This window comes from Dasypus novemcinctus, chromosome 1 (genome assembly GCF_030445035.2).
Source record: "Dasypus novemcinctus isolate mDasNov1 chromosome 1, mDasNov1.1.hap2, whole genome shotgun sequence".
NCBI lineage: Eukaryota > Metazoa > Chordata > Mammalia > Cingulata > Dasypodidae > Dasypus > Dasypus novemcinctus.
This window is the reverse complement of record NC_080673.1, coordinates 104,541,744-104,563,582: the sequence shown is the minus strand read 5'-3', so window position 1 is coordinate 104,563,582 and position 21,839 is coordinate 104,541,744. Positions and strand designations below refer to the sequence as shown.

The following is a 21,839-nucleotide window of genomic DNA, read 5'->3' as shown; positions in this document are numbered from 1 at the left end:
AACCACCACACCATGGAGCCTAGAGTGATTACAACTGAAAATGGGAGGATTGCATCCAGCATCCAGGTGGAATCTGAGCCTCCTCTTGACATAAAGGTGCAATGGACACAACCAATCCAGTGTCCACATAGAAGAGGTGGCATTGGATTGGGAAAAGTGGACATAATGGACAAAGGGTATGGGGAAAGGCAGGAAGAGATGAGAGGTGGAGGCGTCTTCGGGACATGGAGCTGCCCTGGATGGTGCTTCAGAGGTAATCACCGGACATTGTAAATCCTCACAGGGCCTACATGATGGAATAGAGGAGAGTATGGGCCATGATGTGAACCAATGTATATGAGGTGCAGAGGTGCCCAAAGATGTACTTACCAAATCCAATGGATGTGTCATGATGATGGGAACGAGTGTTGTTGGGGGGGGGGAGAGGGGGGGTGGGGGGGTGGGGTTGAATGGGACCTCACATATATATTTTTAATGTAATATTATTACAAAGTCAATAAAAAATAAAAAAAAAATTAAAAAAAAAAAAAAAAAAAGACTGTCCATTTTAAACTAGAGACCAATCCTCATGCTTAATAGGAAAATCTGAAGGCATTCCCATCAAAAACGAATAGGATGCCAGCTACCATTATTATTACTCAATGTTGTCCTGTAATTTCTGGCCAGGGCAATAAAACATCAACTAAAAATAATGCTTATAAAGGTAGAAGCCAAATGATCATTTTGATGACAAGATCATATATCTGGAAGAGCTAAGGGAATAATTTAAAAATCTCAAAGAATTAATGAAGAGTTTTATAAGGTGCCAGTTACTGGATAATTATGTAAAATAAAATCTTTTTTCTACACCAATAATAACCCATTAGAAGTTATAATGGCAATAGAAAATAAATTCTTTCCACAATTCCCTGCCCTGTATTAGTTGTATGAACCATCTAAATTGCCCAGAAACAGAATCTTACCTATGTAAGAATTTAATACATGACAAATGAACATCACAAACAATAGGAAGTTTGATAATTCGAAATGGACTTTTGTTTGGATTGTCCAGGAGTAGAGTCATTCTCTTTCCACTAAACTTGAACAAAAGAGAATGTAAAGCTACAGCTTCAGCAGCCACCTTTCCACTATGAGGAAAAATCCTATCTGTGAATAAAACACACACAGAAGGCAAAATGCCTGGCTAAGCACTCTGACAGGGACTTGCAGCAGAATAAGTTGCCGTCACCTGCCTTTCTTGGGGTCCTTGTCGTTTTTGTGACTCTTTTTTTCCAGTTCCATTGCTCCTGTCTGCAGCACTCTTGGACGAAGGGGAAATGGATTCAGTGATCTTTTGGGATGTGGCCACAAACTTTGCCAAGGAGGAGTGGGCTTTTGTTGAAAATTGTTCAGAGAAAACTTTACAGAGGTGTGATGTTGGAGTACTACTGGAATCTGGTCTCCATAGATTGACTGACTTAACCTAAAATGAAAACTCAACCCCTCAACAGGACATTTTTGCTACAAAAACATTCCATGAAGCAAACAGATGATTTCCAGTCCTACACATTAGGAGAAAGCTGGAAATGCCACAAAACGGAGGAGACTCCTATTTAGTACCACCAGACTTAGACCTGCATCATTCATGGTATAAATTTTACTCTTGCAAGAAAACTACCATCCCTCTCTTAAAGCAGGATGAGGTTAGCAAATGACACAAAAGCTTTGGTTTTGTTTATTGTCAACAAAGGCAAGTTTCCCTAAGCCTGACTTTACAGTTATTTAAAACACACACACATACACACACACACACAAAACACAAGACACGAGGGAAAATAATAACCTAGATAACAAAATACTATTTTAAATGCGCTTTGAAGCCACGTTCTGTCTGAGCCTCCTAATATCACCTTTTAATTTGTAGGAGGCAGGCTGTACAAATGATAGATATGAAATAGAGTAAGAGCAAATATCATCAGCACATTTTAATACCAGTATGTTGTAATGCTGTCTTTTCTATAGTGTAGAATCTTTATATATATTTCTGGTAAGGAATGTTTCAGGCCTAGAAATAGATGAAATTGCCTTTGGAATTTTGTGTGTGTGTTTGGGATTTTTGTTTTTTAGCCGCATGTGAATTTGTCATGATTTTCTTTAAATTTATTTTATTTCTTCATGTTTTTTTCTCTAAGAGGCTTTGGAATGAGTTCCAATTTTGGGTATAAATACAGGTTTCTTCACAGATTCCGTGCTGCTGACAACAACAGAAGTGGACAAAGAAGGACATGCAGCGAATAGACACAGAGAACAGACAAATGGGGTGGGGGGAAGGGGAAATAAATAAATAAATAAATCTTTGAAAAAATAAAAAAATAAATAAGTAAATACAAGTTTTTTGTTTTAGGAAGTATCAGTTATACTCTGAAGCCCTTTCAACTCTGCAAATAATTGTTTCAGAGTTATTTCAAGCACATCTCCAACTTTGAAAAACAGACTTGGGTTGTGGGAACAGATGACAAAGTTCTGAAAACTTTGATTTCTTCTGATCACTCACTTAATGTTTACTGTACAATCTTCCCAAGTATTTTCCTGTGATTCTGAAGGCACTGTTGATTTTCTTATGTAGCCATCTTTTCAGTTTTGTTAAGCTCTTGAAGTTCCAGAGCACTCAACAACTTCTTCATTTATTGACACTTTTTTTTCTTTTTCTGTAATGTGAAGTGTGGGAAACAAATTGTTCGAAAGCATTAGGATTAACAGTTATTTCAAGTAGATTTTGTTGGATTTCAGAATGCATAGCATGACTCTGAAGGATACTACTATGTTTTATGTAAAAATATTGTTTATGATATAGACATCACTATTGAATATTTAGAGAGCCATTGTTAATTTTAAAACTTGCGATCTATTCATTAAAGCAAGTGCATCAAGTTGACTTGATTAAAAACAATATGACAACCAAGAGAAAAAAATATATAGGAGCCACACAAGCAAAAGAAACATTTGAAAGGAGTTGCATTTGCCCAAGAGAAAGCAGTCTCTGGTTAGAGTCTCTGAATGTCATGAAATGAGGGACAACTCTCAACCTAGCTCAAAGTTTGCTCCTTCAGAGGGAAATTGAACAAGAAAATACATCCATAAACGTGACTCAAATATTGTGAAACATAAATTTGCCTTCAACAAGAATGAGAAAGTCCACATTACCTTCAACAATAATAAAATCTGTAAAAACAATGAATATGATAGTGCCTTGTGGCAGAACACACCATTCATTCAGTGTGAGAGAATTTGAACAGAATGGAAACCATGCACATGGAATGAAACTCAGGAAAATGTGCTTCATATATACAACAAAATTCTTATGGGGATGAACATTCACAAATGGAACTTGGAAGAGCTGTCAGTGAAGACTTATTCCTTACAAAATGCAGGAACACTCACATCAGAGAGGAAATTTGTGAATCTAATAAATGTGGGAACACCTACAGAAATAACTCAATCCATGTTGCACAGAGGAGACATAATACTGTAGAGACAAATAATGAGAATAATCAAAATGGAAAAAACCTTTGCCCAAATTCCACATTCTGTTTCACACAGGAAAACTGTCAGCAAGAAAAATTATAAATATACAAATTGTGAGAAAGTCTTTGATTATCAATCATTCCTTATGAGAAACATGAAAATTCATGCCAGAGAAACCCCATGAATATAAGCTATGTGAGGAAGCCTTTAAAAACGCCTTATACCTTAATACACATTAAAGAAAGTACATTGTGAAGATATCCTATGAATGTAAGGGATGTGGGAAAGCCTTCATTAGCTCCAAAAAAAGTACTGTACACATCAGTACATCTCACACTGGAGAGAAACCCTATAAATATGAGGAATGTGAAAAAAGCCTTCACTAATTCTGCTGAACTTAAAATACATCTAAGAATTCACAGTTGACAGAACCCCTGTGAATGAAAGAAATGTGGGAAAACCTTCATTAAAATTTTCAACATACTGTACATGAAAAGAGGACATATTAGAAAGGAGCTGTAGGTATTAACATGGGAAAGTCTTCCCTGAATTCTCATCTTACAGAAATATGAGAACTCACACTGGAAAAAAACCCTGGACGGTAAAATCTGTGGAAAGCCTTTAATCTTCACTCATCTTTAGTAGACATTTGTCCTTACACTAGAGAGAAACGTTATGAAATCTGCGAAATGCAAAAAAGCCTTCAGTGTTGTCTCAAATTGATAGTCCATAGGAAAAATCACACTGGAGACACATTGGGAATAAGGAATGTGGGAAAGACATCTTTAAATACTCAACCCTTAAATTACACATGAGCTCACCCTTTGGAGAGAAACTCTAATTGTAATAAATATAAGGAAACCTTCAGTTCCAGCTTTTCACTTACTGGGCATAAGTGAGTGCATAGAAAGAGAGAAATACTAATTGTTGTTGTCACTGCCTTTATCAATGTCTCATCCTTAAAATGGAACCATAATTTATTATGTTCTAATTCAATTCTCTTACATGATGAATATCCCTCTAGGTGACCTGTCATATAAATGTTGATATTTAGTAGTTTTTTACAATCCATTTATATAAATATGGTCTCATTTCCAATGTGACATTATTTAAACTCATGGTTAGTATTCTGTGATACATTTTCTGTCATTTTGTTGTAACTGATGTCATCATTTGACTGCATCGTGATCAGAGGATGTGGTCTTTATATGATGCTGATTTGGGCTACCTATTACAACTTGCATTTTGGGCTAATATGGCCAATTTTGTCAGTTATCTAGCAATATCCATTCTTTTTATTTTCTCTATTAAGGAGCATAGATTATTTTTGCAGAATAAACTGTTCAATATTTATAAACACATTTCCCAGCTTTTCTCAGTGGTAGTGGGCACAGTTTACAGTCCTGGCCAATGAGGAGATTCCTAGGGAGCTGTTAGAGAGGGGAAAGTATTATTGCTCTTTCTCTCTTAACCAAATTCCCTTTGTCCTCTGTCCTTGTTGCTTTCTTGAAATTGGACAAAATGCCCTGAGTTGGGTTGGGCAAATGTAGGACCATTGGAATGAAGGTCATGGTTACAATAACAGCTGCAAAAATACAGGATCTCTCACTCCCCAGTGGCACATCTAAGGCATCTGCAGCTACTATATACTGTATTTTTAAACTTGTTACATGAAAGAAATAAATCCCTAATTTGAATAAGAGGCATTTTAGGTTTTATAAATTAGAACTATAGTTTATAAACTAATGTGTGACCAGTTTTTATAATTCTTGTATGTTTAAAAATAGTGTTTTTCCTTTGTTGTTGGATAAGTCCAGGGTTCAGTATATGTCTGAATGATCAAGCTTAAAAGTGTTTTAAAATCTCTTACTAACAAAATTTTTGACTCAATCTATCTTTCAATGAGCAAGTTTGTAATAAAATATCCCATTCTGGAAAATAAAACATACAGAAGGAGGAGTTCCAAAAACTTAAAGGGAGAAACTAAGTCCTGGTGACATCACTGGAGCAAACAGTACCTGGTCCAAACTTACCATAGAATTTACCAATAAATTCCCTTTCCATTTAAAACAAATTGAATTGAGTTTACTGTCATTTGATACAGCTGCCAAGAAAAGAATATTTTTAAGTGGAGCATGTGAAGTAAATAAATAAATATTTGAATAGTTCCATCCAATAATAAGATTCCCCACCACCAAGCATTCATTTCAATAACACAAAGCTCCTTTGTCTAGAAAGCTGCCTCAACCTCTAGCCTATTTCTGCTATTTAGTCACAACAAGGCAATAGAGTTTAAACAAGGATACACACAGAAGACCATTATTAATTACAAAGTTGAATTATACTATTACATTGTATGTTTAAACTATTTTTATAGCTGCAACTTTATCAGTATGAGAAAACTTTTATGTACATATCCATGTTTCAATATGGATATCTACCCCTAGTTTAGTAAAGTACTGTATCATAGTGTGTTTTGTAAGTAAAGGAGTAGAAGTTGAAATATCTTACTACTTAATGCTTTCTGTTGTGTTATACTATGACTTGAACAGAACTCATTTAACAATTTGATACCTCAGAGTCTTTAGCTGTATAGAAGTAAAGCAGGGGAAGTGGATTTGGCTCAATGAATAGAGCATCCACCTACTATGTGGGAGGTCCAAGGTTCAAACCCGCGGCCTCCTGACCTGTGTGGTAAGCTGGCCCACGCACAGTGCTGATATGCACAAGGAGTGCCATGCCATGCAGGGGTGTGTCCCACATGCAAGGAGTGAGCCCCATAAGGAGAGCCACCCCATGCAAAAAAAGCACAGCCTGTCCAGGAGTGGTGCTGCACACAAAGAGAGCTGATGCAGCAAGATGACATCAGATGCCTGGTGCCCCTGACAAGAATACAAACAATTACATCCAGCATCCATGTGGAATCTAAGCCCCCTCTTGATATATATGTGGAGTGGTCACAACCATTCCAAGGTCCACAGGATGGAGGAATAGAATATGGATTAGAGTGGACTTACTGATATTCTATTCATGAACTATTGTGATTAGTAATCGAAGAAAATGTGGCATTGGTGTGAAGAAAGTGCCCATGGTGGCTGCTGGGGGTAGGGAGTGGGAGGAAGAGATGAGATGTGGGGGCATTTTCAGGACTTGGAGTTGTCCTGGGTGGTGCTGCAGGGACAGTTTCCAGACATTGTCCTCCCATGGCCCACTGGGTAGACTATGGGAGAGTGTGGGTTATGGTGTGGACCATTGACCAAGAGGTGCAGTGGTGCTCAGAGATGTATTCACCAAATGCAATGAATGTCTCATGATGATGGAGGAGATTGTTGTTATGGAGGGAGGAGTGGGGTGAGGGGGGTGGGGGGTTTATGGGGACCTCATATTTTTTTAATGTAATATTAAAAAAAAATAAAGACAAAAAATAAAATAAAATAAAAAAGAATACAAGCAGACACAGAAGAACACAGAGTGAATGGACACAGAGAGCAGGCAATGGGGGGGAGGGGAAGGGAAGAGAAATAAATTTTTTAAAAAAAGGAAAGCAGGGAAGCAGACATGGATCAAGCAATTGGGCTCCCATCTACCATATAGGAGGTCCAGGGTTCAATACCCAGGGCCTCCTGCTGAAGGCAAGCTGGCCGTGTGGCAAGCTGGCCCATGCAGAGTGTTGGCCCATGCAGTGTCCTGCCCTGTGCAGGACTGCAGCCCCATGCAAGGAGTGCTGCCCCACACAGGAGCTGACACAGTAAAATGACAAAACAAAAAGAGACACGGAGGAGTGACAATAAGAGACAAAACAGACCAGGGAGCTGAGGTAGTACAAGAGAATGATCACCTCTTTCCCACTCTGAAAGGTCCCAGGATCAGTTGCCAAAGCTGCCTAATGAGAATACCAGCAGATACAGAAGAACACATAGCGAATAGACACAGAGAGCAGACAATGGAGGGAGCGGGGAGAAATAAATAAAAAAGAAGTAAAGCAATATGTATTTGAATATTCTATCAAAGTTATATGAAATTTGTTTCATATATCAAAAATATTTTGTTCATAATATAATTAAATATATCACCTACCTAAATATTTGAATGAATTTAGTGGCTAACAATTTTACAAAATTATACATTTGATAGAAAATGTAATCCAACTTGACTCTCACAGAAGGCAAATTCAGTACAGAAATGTATGTCTTAATGTAGAAGTTACTTGTCAAAATCTAAGGAGAAAGCCACACTTTAACATTTACTCCACTTGGAAAAGAGCTCATGTCACATTCTCTTACCAATACCTAACAAGAAAACACATCTTCATTTAGAGTAACACTGATAAAAGACAGCAGAAATAACAGCAAATACATCCCCCTTTTTACTAGCCCAACTATTAATGTTACCATTCAGGAGTGAAGAACATGTAATATCCACAAGGCTCCTTTGCATGAAGTGTGTAGCATGTACACAAATTGCCTAATTCATTCTCTCTACCTGGAACTATACAAGTGACTGCTTTATATATTCACAAGCTTATTATTTCTGACAATCAATATCAGTTATGTTTCTTTTTATTAAATGTATAATACGTATTCTGAAATGTGAAGCAATCCAATTCTTTTTTTTTTAAAGAGTTTACTATGTAGGATGTCAAAAGGTTACAGATTCAAACATTACCTCATCAATTATAGCAACACATTGAGGAAATGTTTCCTTCTCACTCCTCTCCTTTTTAGGAATGTAACAATCAGTCTAGCTCTCTAAAAGTTAATCCTTTTCCTCATATTAAAACACTTAAACAATGTGAGATTAAAACAGAATATTTGGTTGTCATATAGACAGAGGTACATTTTTTTCAGAAGGTAATTCTGGAGCTGTACTCAGACAAGTGCTTTACAACCAATGAGGGTTATTTAGGTATTAAAATAAATAAATGATTTAACCTTTTATTTTCTAACGACTTTATTTCAACTTCATAAAATCAAAAGAACAGAAAAAAAGTAGCTCAAGTTATGGAAACATTACTGCTAAAAAAGTTTTCTTTCGGGTACTATTCTCTCATCTAATTCCAACTACTAACTAAATTGTTCCTCTAGTGTTCAGAAAGATACACAGATGAACACAGATTAGTTAAATGACATAGTCAAGATCTCCTTATTAATAAAAAATGAAGATGGAAAAAGCGTAATTGTAGTCATACCTCACAAAACCAAAACCTGTATTTCTTTTTTTTTTTTTTTTACCCTTAGGATTAAAATAGTACCAACTTTGCTTTTGCTTCAAAAGCATTACAATGATTTAACCTATTAAATAGTATTGTTTATTACTCCCCATTTGGAAGCCAGAAAACCTCTGCTTGTGATATAAATTAATGATTTGTTAGTCTTCCAGCCAATAATGTCTCAGAGATTCAGCTGCTTCATGATGTTCTTGGAACAGGACAGGAGGGCAATATCAATATATAAAACATGTTTGACAACTTATTTTTTATCTTGAAAGTACTTACATCCAGATAATCTATTACTTGTACAAAATTGTTTAGGAATAAATTTTAAAAAGATGGGGATAGGACTAATGCAATTTAGAAAAATTTTCAGCAATGAACACTGACACAAGGAGGATTTCCTGATAAACTTGCATACAGGAAATGTATTTCAAACAAACTACATAAATCACTGCCCAAAGCAAAGAATATTAACTTCTAAAATAGGGTAAAGAAGAAGAATATCAGCATTACTGATTAATCCCTTTCAAATCATACAAATCCTCTCCCCCTAAATATACACTCCCCTTAATAACTTTAAGTTTTATTTTGCATGGGGTCTCTGTTGGTGTATTCTGATATGCTCTTTTCTCCCACCTTCCAATGACACAAAAGCTAACCTATAAACCAAAAGGTAAACAAGCTACTGAAGTTAGTTTGTTATAGCTCTTTAGATTGTTTTAAAATTAGTACAATTGTTTTATTAAAATGTGATACATTTTAATAAAACAAAAGATTTGATTTTCCTATATTAAATAATTGTTTAGTTCACATCACTAAGCTTGCTTTTTAAAATTTTACATATATATAGAAAATTGTACAAATCATTAATGTACAGCTCAGTGAATTTTCACAAAGTGAAAACACCCATACAACTACTACCCATTTCAATAAACCAAATACTATCAGCTTAAGAAAATCTGGAAATCAGTCATACTCTATTCCACTTTGCCACCTCTCCATAAAAGTAAACACTATTATGACTTCATTTGTAAGAATCCTTCATTTCTATTTCCACTTTGCTGCAAAGGAAGTTTTTTAATCATGAAAGGTAAGAGAATTTTATCAAATACTTTTTCTTCATTGATTGAGATGATCACATAGTATTTATCTTTACCTATTAATTTAGTAAATTACAGTAATTTTGAATGTTGAACTGACCATTGGATTCCTCAAATAAATCAAACTTGTTGATGATATAGTATCCATTTTATATCATCGAACTCAATTTCTTAATATATCATTCCAGGTTTTTGCATCAGTATTCATGAGTTGGATTTTCCTTTCCTTATTATCTGGTATTAATTGACCTACTACATCTTTTCTCCTCCTGTGTTCTTATATTTAATGCCTTTCTCTTTAAAGGCCATAGGATTTTCTTTTTTTAATTTAATGCAACGATTCTTCATCTTTTCATTATTGCATTTAGTTCATTTATACTTAGTGTAATTACTAATCTAATATAGTAACATTATCTTTTTCTGTTTACTCTGTTCTTTGTTCTTTTCATATTCTTTTTTTATTTCTTTTGGATTTTCAAGTAACAATTTTTCCCTCATTTATCTTATACTTTATTTTACTATTCTTTTAGTAACTACTTTAGAGATTATAGCATGTATTCTTTACTCATTAGATCATACTATAAATGATGACTTTTACCTCTTCTCAAACAATATAAGGACCTTAGAAATTTAACTCCTTTTACCTTCTTTCCCCTTTAGTGGTATTTTTGAAACACATTCTAACTCTACATATATTTTAAATACCAGCATACATTGATATTTTTGCTTATATCATCAATATGTATTGACATATTACTCTTTCCTTTCCTCTTCATTCCTTACTGCAGTTCTCATTGCTTTATCAGTGTAGGGGGCACTACAGCCCAATAGTTAAACAGCCTAACCATCCTGGATACTGCTTCGCTACATCCAGGATGCAGTGACAAAGCATAACTGCATGCCGTTTCCAGGGAATGAGCTTGACCCCAAACCAACACATATGGCAAATAATCAGTATATGTAACATGATAGGTATGCCACTGTAGGAGCCAATCATATATTCTGATAGTAGTAACATAAAAACAGCTCCCTTGTAAACAGAGGAGAGGCAAGAACAAAAAACGCTTAAAGGAGAAGGAACAGGAGAGAGCAGAGAGAAAGCAGAGAAAGGTGGATTAGAACAATGAATAAACTAAATATGCATAAACTCCCCTTTTCCTTTTCCTTTGCTAATGGGCCTGACTCCCTCACTCTGACTGAGAAACTTGGACCCGATGATCAGTGATTGCCTTCTTTCCACTTGAAGAATTACTTTTGACATATCCTGTTATGTAACTGTATTTATGACACGTTCTTTCAGTCTTTATCTGAAAATGTCTTTATTTCCCTTTCATTTTGAATATTTTCTGAGTATAAAATGCTAAGTTGGCATTTTATGTGCATTTTATTAGCTCATGTGGAAATTCATTGAGCTATACATTCTTTCATCACTCTAAAAATATAACATTGTCTTCTGAATTCTCATCATTTCTGTTGAATAATCACCTGTCAGGTTATTTTTGTTCCTTTGAGGATAGCTTTTTCTCCAGCAACTTTAAAAATTCCTCTTTGTATTTGGTTTACAGAAAGTTTAATATGCTGCACTTTGATGTGGTATATATTGTGTTTAAACTGCTTGGAGTTCGTAGAGCTTGAATCTGTGGTTTAATGACTTCCATTACTTGTGGAAAATTCTCAATCAGTATCTCTTCACACATTGCTTCTGCCCCATTCTCTCTTCTTTGTTTCTGGGGCTCCAATCACATATGTGTTTCATATCTCTTACACTCTTTTCTGTTCTTTCTGTTCTTTTATTCTCTGTGTTTCAGACCAAATATTTTTCACTTAACTAGCCCCTGAGTTCACAAATCCTCTCTTCTGTTCTAGGATTAGTAAAGTGACAGAGAGGTGTCCCAGTTCCTAAACTTCTAATAAACCCTTCAACTAAATTCTTAATTTCATGTGTTACAGTTTTAATTAAATCCCCACATTTGGATCTTTTTTACTCAACTCAGTTCTGTTAAATTCTCCATCTTATTTCCAAGTCTTGAGCATATTCATCATAGTTATTCTGAAATCTGTTAAGTCAAATATCTTGATCAACTGGAGTCTGATGTTCTCTTGGGTCATAATTGAATACTGGGCATAGAAAGTCTGAATAATGTTATCTTCCTACAGACAGGACTTACTATTCTTCTCTCTTGCAGTTGAGTAGGGACATATCATCTTAAGTCAATCAGAGATTGAGGTATTTGAAATGGACTTTAAATCTTTGTGCAGGTTGGTCTGTTTCTTATCCATGGTTATTCCTGAAAATCTGGAATATTTTCAGGCTCTCTTTTGGGTAGCTCCTCATCTCCTTTTTCTGTTTTCTTAACTTTTTAGCCATTTAGCTGACAATTTCTACTGGATTATTGGCCTCTTGTTTGCACAACTTAGAAATCAGCAAATGTCTCAAGGGGTAAAGTAGCACAGAATGTCAGGAGAGCCTTTCTGGGATTCTCTTTTCTCAAGACTTTGGGCTCCTCAAGCCTTGATTACCTTGGTGTTTCTGAATACCAAATTTTTGTTTCCCCAACTTGTGAGACTGCTAAATGCTCTTAGCAGTCATTTCTGTTTAGCATTTCAGACTTCCTACCTATGTCACTTATAAATTGAAAGATATCTTAACATAAAAAGCCCCACAGAATGTTAAGCAAGCCTAAATACATTTCCCTTTCCTCTGAGATCTTTATCCCTTAAGTCCTGTCTCCTATGGTGGTTCTCTGCTTCCTTCGAAGAGTTACTTGGTACTTTTTTTTTTCCTCTCTTCCCGTCCCCCACCCAGTTGTCGGCTCTCTGTGTCCATTCGTTGCGTGTTCTTCTGTGACCACTTCTATCCTTATCAGTGGCACCGGGAATCTGTGTTTCTTTTTGTTGCATCATCTTGTTGTTGTGTCAGCTCTCCGTGTGTTTGGCGCCATCCTTGGGCAGGCTGCACTTTCTTTTGTGCTGGGCAGCTCTCCTTACTGGGCGCACTCCTTGTGCGTGGGGCTCCCCTACATAGGGGACACCCCTGTGCGGCAGGGCACTCCTTGCGCGCATCAGCACTGCGCACGGGCCAGCTCCACACAAGTCAAGGAGGCCCGGGGTTTGAACCGTGGACCTCCCATGTGGTAGGCAGACACCCTATCCATTGGGCCAAGTCTGCTTCCTACTTGGTACTCTTATCCAGCCTGTATAGTTGTTCCCAACAGGAGATTTGGTCTAATACAAGCTACTTCATTATAACCAAAAAGAGAAGTCTTCACTATTCTTTTTAAGATACTTATATATATGACTGAATAATAATGAGAAGAAAAAAATGAATCAGGTAATATAAAATTTCCATAATAAGAATGTATTCTGCAGACTATGAAAACAATTCTTTTCTTTTTTAGAGAATAACACATAAAGTTTTGTATTTTTCTGAGAGGAGCGTTCTTATAAAATCTTCAAGAGAGAAAGACCATACAACCTTAAAAGGCATTGTAGTACTTTGAGATTTTATGAATTTCAAACGAGAAAGATTATGTTTACAAACTAATCTATTCTTCTGGGTATTATACCTTTTGATTTCATTAAAATTCAGCTGAGGGGTCTTTGATTAAATTACTTGATAAGATTGCTTTAGGGCTCTGGACTGAATAACTTCAGTGAGGCCTGACTCAGGTTGAGTCTCCGCCCCCTTGCTGAGTCTGATATAAATGGACTCATGTAGACAGAGACAGAGAGAAAAGGGAGCCAACATATTTGATTTTGCAATGTGAGACAGAAGATTTCTTAAACGTGAAGCCCCCAAGAGGCTGGGCCCATGGAGCAGCTCAAGAGGAGACCAGCCCTACGATATGCCTAGTAGCTTACTGCTGAACTTGGGAAGACAGTGAAACAGCCAAGACCGATATAGGAATCCCTAAGAGACAAGCCCTATGCCAACTTGCAGCTGACATCAGGAAGAAAGTGGAGCACCTGAGCCACAAAGAGGAAGCCTGGAAGAGAAGGAGCGATCAGGCAGAGATGGGCCACCATCTTGCTTCAACATGTGGCAGTTGACGTGTGTGAGAAAGCATCTTTTATGGTGCCTTATTATTGGACTTTTTAAGGCCTTGTAACTGTAAGCTTTTGCCCCAAATAAACCCCTTTTATAAAAGCCAACACTTTTCTGGTACTTTGCATCAGCAGCCATTTGGCAAACTAAAACAGGCAAATGAACAGTAAAACCTTGAAATAACCCAACATTAAAAATTGAAAGAACAAAAGCCCAAAAGAGTTTAATTTGTAGGAAAGAAATCTTTTAAATTTATATTAAAATTTATATAACCTTAATTTCATAAATAGCTTATTATTTTCTTGCTTATATTTTTAATCACAATTGAAAATGTCAACATGTTTGTTTCCATATAAACATTTTATACAAATTCAAGTAATAATATGTTCCTTAAAGTGATAGTTCTCGAAATTTGTAGAGATTTTAGAAGTGATGATACAGATACTGAGATAGGCCATGTGTGAATTTTTGACATTAAAAGCAGTTATGGGTATTTTGAAGTTTATGTCTTCCCTAAGACTGCCATTTCAAATTAGTCAACTCTCTTGTCCCCTGCTGACAGTATAATGTTGGAAGACATTTGATATAAGAATTGCAAATGCCAGCAATATCCTTAAGGTCACTTTAATTTTAACAGGTATAGTAAGAAAACTGTTCTCATTCCAATTTACAATTTCACTGCACACTTCACAGAAAGGATATGATTTTATTTTTTTTAATCAAAAGTTGCATATACCTTAAAACACACAACTTTATAAAACATATGGAAATATAATTTTTGCTAATATGAACTAACATGTATTAAGGATTCTCTGGTCTAGGCATTTACAAACAAAATGACGTTATCTCTCACTTCAAAGATCACATAGCCATGGTCCTCAGAGTTTAATCTGCTATCCTTTCAGGAAATCCATGAGACCAAAATGATTTTCACAGAAATACTAAAATTTTCTGTGACTCTTATTCTGTCATGATGGGAATATAGTTGTGTATAATGTATTTTAAGTATTTCTCAGTTTCAATTTCCAATACAATAAACATCAGTTCATATAATATACATAAGTAAAAGTTCTCTTAAGTCCCCAGTAATTTTAGGAGTGTAAAGAGGTCTTAAGGCCCAAAAGTTTGAGAACAAGTGCCCTCAATCTAAAAGATAAATTAAGAGAGAAACTGAAGAAGCAAAAATTGTTGCTATGTCTATAAAACTGTTTTTGAAAACATCACCGTTGTAGGTTGAATTATGTTCCCCAAAATGATATGCTAAAGTCCTACTCCACACCTATGAATATGACCTTATTTGGAAATAGAGGCTTTGCAGATGTAATCAAGTTAAGATGAGTTTATAGTGGATTAGGGTGGTTCCTAATACAATATGACTAGTGTCCTTATAAGAACAGAAGAGACAGACACACAGACATAGAGGAGACTGGAGTTATGCTGCTACAAATTTCCTCTGCCAACACCCTGATTTCAGACTCCTAGCCTCCAGAAGTATGAAAGAATAAATTTCTACTGTTTTAAGTCACCCAGCAGCCCTAGGAAACTAAGACAGTCACACAAGATAAAAACAGTAAAAAATTAATTGTTACAGGTTGCACTGATAAATCTGAAATGTCCAAATATATCAATAAAATATATTAAAAGTTAAATCAAGAAGCAAAGTTCACCAATATTAAAAATTCCTACACTGAAGTTTTTCATATTATTCACATGATCTTCTGTCACTTCCAGCTATTTCAATAAGAATCACAGTTATAAAAGAAATAGTTGTGCTAGTGGTCTGCAACATATTCCTAATTCTTGTATTCTCTTTGCTCCCTACATTACTTGAAACTCAATATAAGGACATTTTTTCTCAAAATCAATATTCTCCCAAACACAGAACTTTAATGTCATCTAAAATACGACTGTTAAAAATGTTTGTTTCTCTCCCCAGTTGTAGGACATACTGATCACTGCAAAAATGCTCACAAAGATACATACACTTTTGAAAAGAGAGAAAAGCAGGGCCTGTGTTTCTACTACACCCTCATTAGACTTCTTAGGCAAAGAAAATCTTCAACTAAGAAAATTATAAAGGAAAAGCTGGCTCACTGTTATTGTTATTATAATTTGGAAACCCTTATAATATATTTCTTTTGGAAATTTACATGAAAGAAAATTAATTCACTAACCAGCTTATCAGATTTAAGGAAAAAACAAATTCCCAGAACTGCAAAGTATTCCAATTCCATAGGACCCCAGCGTCCAGATTTCTAAATAAAGAATACTAGAGTTAAAATACTATTTTATAGTATTATAGAAAAAATAACCATTTCAAAAACTAGTTTTCATGATTTCAGGGTTCTAAGTATGTGCAGCCTACACTTGTGGTGACCCTGAATGTTAATGAACAAAAGCATATCAGTACATTTAAAAAAAAAGAGGGAGAGAGAAAGAAAGAGAAGCAGGAGTGCAAAGACAAATGTGCAGTTAATATCTTCCCATCATTTGCAACCATGATGTTAATCTGCTCATACAAAAAGTGCTTTTTATCACTGAAAGAGTCTTTTTAGAAATATAAATAGCATGTTTTAAGATTATAAGCATGACTTTTTATTTAAATAAGACTGATTTTCCTATGTGTACATTTCTCTAAGCTTTTTAATATTTTAAATTTGGAATTTAATATCTTACATATGTTACTAGGTATACTCTTATTTGAAGATAAATGGAAAAATCTTGAAATACCTTATATTTATGATGTAGAAGCATCATCGATAATTATCAAATCTATTACATATTATGTTTCTACTAAGGTCTTTCAGTATACTATTAAGTTTAAATAATCTGAATGAAAATTTATAATTAACTTCTACATAGCTTACAATTCAAATATCTTCTAGCTTTTCCAGATGTTCACAATATTTATACATTTAAATCATTTCCCTACCACCAAAATAATATCAATATTTTTGTATAAACTATTTTTAAATATAAATCCACAAAGACAGCCTGTCAGCTTGAAACATCTTAACATATCACCATTATTCAAAAATATTTTGCTCACACCCTAGTAGGTAAATGTGAATATGTGTCCTGTAAAAGATGACTTTGCTTGTCCTCCAGGTAGGCCCAGAGGGCAGTGTTGGCAATAATGACCCATCTGTTCACTACTGGCACCTAGGAAACTCCTAATGAAGACAGATGTGGGTCACCCTGTACAAGCAGACTGCACAGTGTTAATGAATCCACCTAATGGTCACTACCTGCCACTCCTGACTGATTGATGACCAAAAAGGTTTAGTTTGAAAAGCAAAGATGAGTATTTCAGGTACTCATTAGTCTTCCTAAGACATTGCTTTCACTTTCTCTTACATTCTCACTCTTTACTACTTGTCTTTTTCAATATTTGAAAAATAGTACTATTAATCATGAGATTCGAGCTTTTAAAATAACCTTGCTAACCAACTCACAAGATATCAACTCCACATTGTGATACAGTAGTACTACATACATGAACCATAAAAGGTCTTACTCGTTATGTCATAAAACACTTTAGGTACCTATACACATAATTTTATAATCAATATCAATCTCCTAAAATGTTACTTTTCAAAATGCTATTAAATGTCAATAGCTACCTTGAAATAAAATTATTTCACTCTATATTCCAAAAAGAGTAATCATTTACAGAGACCAATTCATGAAATATTTACATTTGCGTAAAAATGTAGAGAGGTGGTCATTTTACATTCTGAAAGATGCTGTGTGTAAGACTCAAGAATCATCTAATATGCAGATGTTTTCCAGAATAAAATCTTTTATTACATTATTACATTAAAGATATCTAAAGCAGCCATAAACTGTTTCTTTTTAAAAAGTTACAGGGAAGCGGACTTGGCCCAATGGATAGAGTGTCCCTCTACCACATGGGAGGTCCGCCGTTCAAATCCCGGGCCTCCTTGACCCCTGTGGAGCTGGCCCATGCGCAGTGCTGATGTGTGCAAGGTGCTGTGCCACGCAGGCTTGTGTCCCCGCATAGGGGAGCCCCACGCGCAAGGAGTGTGCCCCGTAAGGAGAGCTGCCCAGCGCGAAAGAAAGTGCAGCCTGCCCAGGAATGGCGCTGCACACACGGAGAGCTGACACACAAGATGATGCAACAAAAAGAAACACAGATTCCCCTGCCACTGACAACAACAGAAGGGGACAAAGAAGAACACACAGCAAATAGACACAGAGAACAGACAACTGGGGGAGGAGGGGAGATAAATAAATAAATAAATCTTTTTAAAAAGTTGCATATAAAAAGTAAATATATTCAATCTAAAAGTAAAAACATACAACTTAAGAAAAATAACGTATGCACACTCTATGTATAAATAAAACTGTGAGAAAACTTGCTCAATGCAAAATTATTTTTAAAAATTAAGTTTGAAGTTTCTATAGTATATAAATTATACTGTTATAAATTTCGCTTTCTATGTAGAGATTTAAGGTAGCCTATTATTGATTTAAGTAACAAATGGACTATTTATTCTTATAGTGGTTTACTAGATAGGCAACCATGACTGGCCTTCATCAATAATATCTGACAAACTCTAAGAGTCACAACTCACATGTGAACACATGCTTATACCCCATACACACCATTCCAATATCTATTTTTAGAGATGAAAGTTTCCTTTTTGGCTAATAAATCTAAACTATCCAATACAAAATTCAAGATGGATTCTTTTTTAAAGAAGAGAAGCATAGGACCACGCAAATAATTTAAATTTAAGCAAATTCAAAGTATAATTCTGAAGAGCAACACCATAATCACATAAGAAAATGCTCTATCTTTTTTTCATATAAAGTCTCTGGTATAGTTTTCACAACTTCTGTCTTCAAAAAACAGGGTATAAGAATGAATTAGACATAGCTTTATTCACTTTTGTCACTCATATAACTTAAGGTACTACATTATAAAAGCAGATATGGATATTTTAAGCAGCAACAATTAATATGCAATAATTCCTTACATACAATAAGTACTTTTGTGTGTATTATCTCATTTCTTGCACAATCCTGTGAAGTAGAAATTATCGTAACTCCCATGTTATAAATTAAAGAGCTAAGGGAAATTAAGTTACTTTTCAAGATCTATACTTACTGATAAGAGTTGGATAAAAATTCAGAACTCACTCATAAATGATTATTTAGGAATATCAGGATTATCCCTTACCGAATCCACTGATATAATATCACAATGATAAAAAAATTTCCCTTTACTATGAATAGATCAAGTAGATATTTAGTGACGCTTATCCCTTTTATTAATAAAATTTCTTGGTAAATATCAACTAACACACTATTATATAGGAAAAATATACAAGATTGACAACTAGAAAAAGACTGTGTGAAAGTAATACTGAAAAGCAAAAGTTTACATTTGTCCAGCTAAAATATTTATCAAATTCATCAATTTATTCATCAAACACGTGATGTGCTAGGCCCTGATGAACTGTTCTAAGATACCACATGAACTAAATAAACAAAAATCCACGGCAGCTCACAGCTTATATTCTAGTAAGATATATATATACTCACACAATTACACTGTCATTTACAAACAAAATAATGCACCCATTTTAAATGTATATTCCAATGAGTTTTATCAGAGACATTACTGTCACCATCAGCATAATTAAGATAAAGAACATTTGCATCACCCCAAAATGTTTCCTTATGCCACTTTCCAGACAATTCTCCCACTCTAGGCCCCTGGCAACAAATGTGATAACAGTTTCCTGTTACTAAAGAATCAATGTGTCTTTTCTAGACCTTCATATAAATGGAATTACAGTGCATTATGCCTGGCTTCTTTTGCCTCATATAATGTTCAGAGATTCATTGTGAATAAGTCCTTCTATTCTTTCTATTGCTGAATCATATTACATTGTGTGTATAACCCACAATTTTTTTATCCATTCGCTTAGACTGATGAGAATTTGGGTTGTTTCCAGTTTGGGAAATATTCATAATAATGAATAAACCCACTCCAAAAATATGTGTATTTAGTATCTATATGTTTTCACTCCTTTTAGATAAATATCTAGGAGCATAGTTACTGTATCATACTGTATATGCATGTTTAATTTTATAAGAAATTGGCAAAAAAAAAATTGCTGAAGTAAACTTAGCATTTTTATTCCCTCCAGCAATGAATGAAAAATCCAGGTGCTTCATATTCTTGCCAAGACTTAATATTGTCATCACTTTTAATTTTAGCCATTCAAATATGGACACAATGGTATGTTATTACCCTCCATTTTCCTAATGACTAATGATTTAGCACCTTCTCATGTGCGTATTTACCATTCTTATGTCCTCTTTTGTACCTGATCAAAGGTATATGTCAAGGTTCACTTTTTTCCAAATGGCTATCCAGTTGTTCTGACACCATGTGTTGAAATGACTTTCTATTCCTCTTGAATTATTTTATCAAGAGGCAATTACTCCCTGCTGCCTTCTTGTTTATTGCTTCAGTTTCCTGGCTTCCCCCAGATGGAGAGAGCGGCCAACTGTGGATGGTCAGTTAATTCCCATCTACCCCTGCCAATCCCTGACCCCAACCAGCATGTGACAGCAGCAAGCAAGGAGGAAGATGGTCAGATTGCAACCAGCCTGTGTGGTGGACTGTGGCATGGGGTATAGAAAACTAGGATATGCTGGAAATACAAAACCACAGTTTATCACCCCTTCCTGTATTGCTATCAAGGAGTCAGCAAAACTGGGTGATCAAGCTCAGAGGAGGGTGATGGAAGATGTTGATGACCTAGACTTCTTCATTGATGATGAAGCAATAGAAAAACCTACATGTGCAACAAGGTAGTCAATCTGCCATGGAATAGTTGAAAATCGGGGCTTGATGGAAAGGTTTATGAAGCAAGTGATCTTTAAATACTTAAGGGCAGAACTTGAAGACCCATTAATTTCTTTTGACCAAATCTCCATTGAATACTCCAGAAAATAATATTTGAAATAATATTTGCGTCCTTCAATGTTTCAGGCTTATACATTGCAGATTGTTTTTGCCCTAACTACATCCTGGACCTCAAGACAAGTAGGAGAATGGACATTCAGTGGTACAGTAATAGACTATGGATATGGTGTCATTCTTGCCATTCCCAGGGCTAAAGGGTATGTGACTGGCAGCTGCATTAAGCACATTCCAATTGCAGGACAAGACATAACACATTTTATTCAGCAATGCTAAGAGACGGAGAAGTAGGAATCTGTCCAGAGAAATCTCCAGAAATAGCTAAAGCAGTAAAGGAGTGATATAGTTATGTTTGCCCCAATTTAGTAAAAGAACTTAACAAGTATGAAACAGATAGGTCATAGTGGATTAAGCAGTATACTAGAATCAATGCTATCTCAAGAGAATTTTCCATCAATGTTGGTTATGAGAGATTCTTTGGACACAAAATATTTTCTCACCCAGAGTTTGCTAATCCAAACCTCACACAACCTATCTCAGAAGTTGTAGATGAAGTAACTCAGAATTGTCCTACTGATGTCAGACTTCTTCCCTACAAAACATGGTCTTCTCTGGAGGTTCAACCATGTTCAGGGACTCTGAATATCACTTGCAAGGAGATCTGAAAAGGACAGTAGATGCTAGGCTGAAATTAAGTGACAAATTGAGTGACAGTAGATTGAAGCCAAAGTATATTGATGTTCAGATGATTACACACCACATGCAGCGATACATAGTTTGCTCTGGGGGATTGATGCTGGCATCCATATCTGAGTTCTATCAAGTATGCCACACCAGAAGAATTATGAAGAAACTGGACCTAGCCATTGTTGTCACAACCCAGTGTTTGGAGACATGTCAAAAAAATGACTTCTAGTTATCAGGGTTAGGGAAGTGAGGAAGAAATCATCTTTCTGTTTACCTGTTTGTTTTGTCTGATGGCTGGTTTGGGGTTTTAAACTTGATTTGACAATA

At 35.4% G+C, this 21,839-nt stretch overlaps 1 protein-coding gene and 1 pseudogene across 2 annotated transcripts in view; one reads left to right on the top strand and one right to left on the bottom strand.

Moving 5' to 3' along the window:
- Positions 1-1,698: 1,698 nt before the first annotated feature.
- LOC101433248 (sperm-tail PG-rich repeat-containing protein 2) overlaps positions 1,699-21,839 on the bottom strand; it is a 103,538-nt gene continuing 83,397 nt past the window's right edge. For both annotated transcript variants that reach the window (XM_071215535.1, XM_071215534.1), the window contains one exon: positions 1,699-2,687. In XM_071215535.1, the coding sequence (XP_071071636.1) occupies positions 2,664-2,687 (24 nt within the window). In that variant the 3' untranslated portion in view covers positions 1,699-2,663. The remainder of the gene's footprint in view (positions 2,688-21,839) is intronic.
- On the top strand, positions 20,511-21,734 carry LOC139436663 (actin-related protein 3 pseudogene; annotated as a pseudogene).